Source organism: Theobroma umbraticum, unplaced genomic scaffold (assembly GCF_002168275.2).
Source record: "Theobroma umbraticum cultivar Fairchild unplaced genomic scaffold, ASM216827v3 scaffold_146.0, whole genome shotgun sequence".
In the NCBI taxonomy this organism is placed as follows: domain Eukaryota; kingdom Viridiplantae; phylum Streptophyta; class Magnoliopsida; order Malvales; family Malvaceae; genus Theobroma; species Theobroma umbraticum.
The window spans coordinates 481,320-485,829 of record NW_018397265.1 but is presented as its reverse complement, the minus strand read 5'-3'; the positions used below and the strand labels follow the sequence as shown (position 1 = coordinate 485,829).

General features: G+C 36.1%; 1 protein-coding gene across 1 annotated transcript; it reads left to right on the top strand.

Annotated features, from left to right (window-relative positions):
* The first annotated feature begins 1,299 nt into the window (after positions 1–1,299).
* On the top strand, positions 1,300–4,504 carry LOC110422481 (serine/threonine-protein phosphatase PP2A catalytic subunit-like). Its single transcript, XM_021436419.2, has 6 exons — positions 1,300–1,734; positions 2,513–2,627; positions 3,058–3,166; positions 3,242–3,319; positions 3,807–3,998; positions 4,089–4,504. Exons 1-6 carry the CDS (start codon positions 1,482–1,484, stop codon positions 4,260–4,262), a joined length of 921 nt encoding a protein of 306 aa, XP_021292094.1. The 5' UTR covers positions 1,300–1,481; the 3' UTR covers positions 4,263–4,504.
* Positions 4,505–4,510: the final 6 nt, after the last annotated feature.

The window sequence follows — 4,510 nt, the reverse complement described above, 5'->3', positions numbered from 1 at the left end:
AAAAAAATAAAGCCAAAGAAGACTCCACCAAAAAAAGCAGACTTTCAAATATGTCAAAATTTCTCTTGTGATTTGTCTAAATTAGTTTCAATTAAAGTGATCTACGGCTTAGGGGATTAAAATTTTAATAATATTCTGCCACGTATGAGTCGTCTTAACATGATTTAAATTCCCAGCAACTTTACATACGATGATTATGATTAATGTGCTAAGTTATGAATGAATGTAAGGAGGCTTGATTGGGCCTAATGGGCTATACCCTTCTAGGGTCATGCGACAGTAACATCTCACTACAAAACGAAATGTGACACGAATGAAGTGGTTGGGTCTAATTCTCGAGAAACCAAAAGACTTTCACGTGAGTCTAGAAATAGAGGAATAAAAGGAAAGAAAATAGACAAGAAAAGATTAACCATGCCTTCCGCCCAAGCCAACCCGAGGAGAAGTCTAAAAGCATCGAGCATGTGCCCTATCCAAGTAAACCTTGCAACAAACCACATTTGCAAACCCAAAACAAAACCCCCCTTCTACATGCCACATGTCAAACCAACAAAGAGCCAAATTTCAACCCTTGAGAGTGTTGTTGGGATTTCCTTTAATATATAGTTATAGATTATTTTTATTTATTTGTTACTAAAAATAAAAAAAAATTATTTAAAACCAATCAAACTAAATTGGTATTGTTAAAAGTTAAAGAAAAATATAAATTTAGGAGTTGAAGAAACGTGAATGTAAATTATGGTAGAAACAACAACTTATATCAAAAGTGATGTCCCTTTCTTAAACACATCAAATTATTTTTTTAAATTTCTAAGTTGTTTAAATCATTTTATCTTTTACAAAACATTAAAACTCATATTCATAATTTAAAATGAAGTAAACTAACCATAACTTTTAATTCATAAGATATGTTTAACTGAAGAGGAAGTTCTTTACTTTTAAACTTAAAAAGAGCATCCCATTGATCTCATATTTTATCCATATGAGATTTGCAACACTTGCATGTATAGGTGTAACACAAATACGTAGACATCTGAACATTAATTTATGAAATAGTTGATGTAAAATCGAAAAACCACCATGGCTTTCTTTCAAATTTGATTGGAGAGCTTGAACAGCAGCATTCTCAAAAGTTCAATCAAAAACAAAAGAAAAGAAACTGCAAAAATCTTTGAAAGGAAAAATGGAATTTGAAGCCATACTTTAAGGCTTATTCCATTGAAAAGGGGAGGAAACATAAATAGAAGCAAAACCAGGGACATAAACGCAAATTCCAAATATTACCTGGTAACAAAAATAATGGCGGCATTGCTGCGACAAAAAACTGAGCTTGAGGGCCAAAAACAATCTCCCAAACCCTAACCATGACCTGATCCCCAAAATCCTCAATCTCCAGCTTCATCCTCCCCCGTCCGATTAAAGCCCCAGCATACAATTAAAAAACTGCAAAAAAATCACTAAAACGCTCAACTGCCCGTACGATGCCGTCCCACGGCGATCTGGACCGTCAGATCGAGCACTTAATGCAGTGCAAGCCGCTATCGGAGGCGGAGGTGAAGACGCTGTGCGAGCAGGCACGTGCGATCCTTGTGGAGGAGTGGAATGTTCAGCCCGTGAAATGTCCCGTCACCGTCTGCGGCGATATCCACGGCCAGTTCCACGATCTCGTCGAGTTGTTTCGCATCGGCGGCAACGCTCCCGACACTAATTATCTCTTTATGGGCGATTACGTAGGTAGGTCCGTTTTTCGTTACATTAATTTTTAATTGAAATGAAAATTAAGTTTTTTTTTAAGTGTGCTAATTTTTATATAGTCTCTTTTATTTTTGAAGATTTATTGATTTCGCAATTTATTTAATATTTTGGAAATTTTGTTTTTAGATTATTATTATTATTGTTGATTGAGTGAAAAAGAAAAAAAATTAAAAGGAGATTTACTACAAAGAAAATGAAGATTTAGGACAGGAAATGACACGCGTGTAATTTTTAGTTTTAATTTCTTGAGAGTTGGAGTTTGTGCAAAGTGAAGTGGTAATGTTTAATATGGGAGTTTTTGGGGAATAAGCTTGTATTTATTTTTCATCTGGAAGGGAGCTGTTGGAGGACAGATAAGTAAACTTCCGAGGAGTATTTTCTTATTGAACATTGTTTATTCATTAACATTATACCGTACCAAGCCTTTTTCTGAGAGTTCCATGAGTCTGATTAAATATAATGTTGTCTGGTTTCATCTGTGGTATGCCCTAGGTAGTGCTATTTGTCAAATATGAGCCACAAATGCAAAGAATTTACCCTACAGCTAGGAGTTTGCAAAAAGTTATTATTGGAGATTCTTGAGATTGAGTTGTATCCACAATCTAGTGCCATTGATTCGCTGTTTTTTCTCTCCCTGATATGGTCTATGCTGACCTTTGTCTTCTCCAATATTGCAACAAATCATATATATCGGTGCATCTTTTGCAGATGCTTTGGATAACGGCACTGATTTATGCTTTTAACTTGTTGTATGCAGATCGAGGATATTACTCAGTGGAGACTGTCACTCTTTTAGTTGCTCTGAAAGTTCGTTATAGAGATAGAATAACTATTTTAAGGGGAAATCATGAGAGCCGCCAGATAACTCAAGTGTGAGATTTACATATTTACTGCTTCTTTTTCTCCCCTTTCAGTAAAAGCACTAACAGTCTTGTTTGTTGTCAACTGAGCATATTTCTGCACCCTAGAGCGAAAAAGTACTCATGCACATTCTTTGGACTAAAATTTTCCTAGATCTCGTATGGTAAAGTCATTAAATAATAATTGAAAATGGAATAAAAAGGTTTTGTTGCAAGTAGTTTACTCGATTAGTTCACTGATTGTTTTATTGTTTTATTTTACCAATGAATGCAAATGCAAACTAATGTGTCTTGCAAGAGTTGGAGAATTGGAGTAGGGTAGTTCTTAAACCTGCAACACATACTTGGATCATGTAAAGCTCGTATTAAGGAGCGAAGTTATTTGGTAATTTTGCTGATTGAGTCTGTGTTCAAATAAATAATCAACTGCCTCTCTTTTCAGGTATGGATTTTATGATGAATGCTTGAGAAAATATGGAAATGCTAATGTATGGAAGTATTTCACTGACCTTTTTGATTATTTACCTCTGACCGCACTGATTGAAAGTCAGGTTTGAATTCTTGGACACAGTCTTATGTTGAGTATCTCCAAGATCTTAGCTGACAACTATTCATGCGCCTTGCAGATTTTCTGCTTGCATGGTGGACTCTCTCCATCTTTGGATACATTAGATAACATCCGTGCTCTGGACCGTATACAGGAGGTAAACCAGCAGTTCTCTTAACCTTGGCACTTAAAAGTTTATAGTCAAAGTAGATTGTCTACCTTGTCGCAAGTAATAGTTTATGCAGAAAATTGTTTTGGAATGTTCCAAATGACAACATATTAATGCATAAAAAGTGCAGTGTTGATATATCTAGAGTTCATAACGGATATTCTCTTTTGAAAATCAGAGGCAGGTTAAAGTAAAGCTTATGTTATAAGCCTGACTCACTAACCAAAGATACCATAACTCATAAAACATGCTCAACCCCTGGAATGCTGTGTCTTTGTTATTGTCAGCGCCTAAGATTCTAGAATTAGTGTTGAAGCTCATCAGGTAAAATCATAATAGCAGCATCTGTTAAACAGTGTACTTTTCTCAATCATTGTTCTTGCAGAAGCCTGATCGGTGTCATCTCATCAAATATGCCTTTCCCAATTTTGTTGCATTTCTAATTGTACTATTTTCCTATTTGTTTGGTGTGTAGGTTCCTCATGAGGGTCCAATGTGTGATCTCTTATGGTCTGACCCTGATGACCGATGTGGATGGGGAATATCTCCTCGGGGAGCAGGGTATACCTTTGGACAGGATATTTCTGGGCAGTTCAACCACACAAATGGGCTCACTCTGATTTCTAGAGCTCACCAGCTTGTTATGGAAGGATATAATTGGTCCCAGGTTTGTGGATCCCTCATCAAAATGGAAAGCATATTTGAATAGTTTATTCTTGAAGGTTGTTGTTTACATTGATCTCTGTAATTTTTGTAGGACAAGAATGTGGTAACAGTGTTTAGTGCACCAAATTACTGCTATCGCTGTGGAAATATGGCTGCAATACTTGAGATTGGGGAGAATATGGAGCAAAGTTTTCTTCAGTTTGACCCAGCTCCACGTCAGATTGAGCCTGAGACCACACGCAGAACCCCCGACTATTTTTTATAATTCCCTTAACTTACCTCCTAGTGGCAAATTTTCATATTTCCTGCTGTGCTTCTGTAGATGTGTCTTACAAAATCGGGGAGTTGTGGCTTTTGGTTGAGGGAGAGACAAAAGAAACCAGTGTTTTTGTCATTCTTTTGGTTGTTCTGGTGCTGCATTCATATGAGTCTATAGAGTTAATTTGTAGAAGGTTTTTGTCTTGTATTGTAAAAGGTGAAGGAAGTAGAATAACAAGGGATTCTTTTTTTTTT

What these genes read in the sequence shown, in the direction of transcription:
- LOC110422481 (XM_021436419.2), top strand. Translation starts at nt 1,482, where the DNA reads ATGCCGTCCCACGGCGATCTGGACCGTCAGATCGAGCACTTAATGCAG. An exon ending in CCGCACTGATTGAAAGTCAG is followed by an intron (nt 3,167 to 3,241) that starts GTTTGAATTCTT and finishes TGCGCCTTGCAG; the next exon opens with ATTTTCTGCTTGCATGGTGG. An exon ending in CTCTGGACCGTATACAGGAG is followed by an intron (nt 3,320 to 3,806) that starts GTAAACCAGCAG and finishes TTTGGTGTGTAG; the next exon opens with GTTCCTCATGAGGGTCCAAT.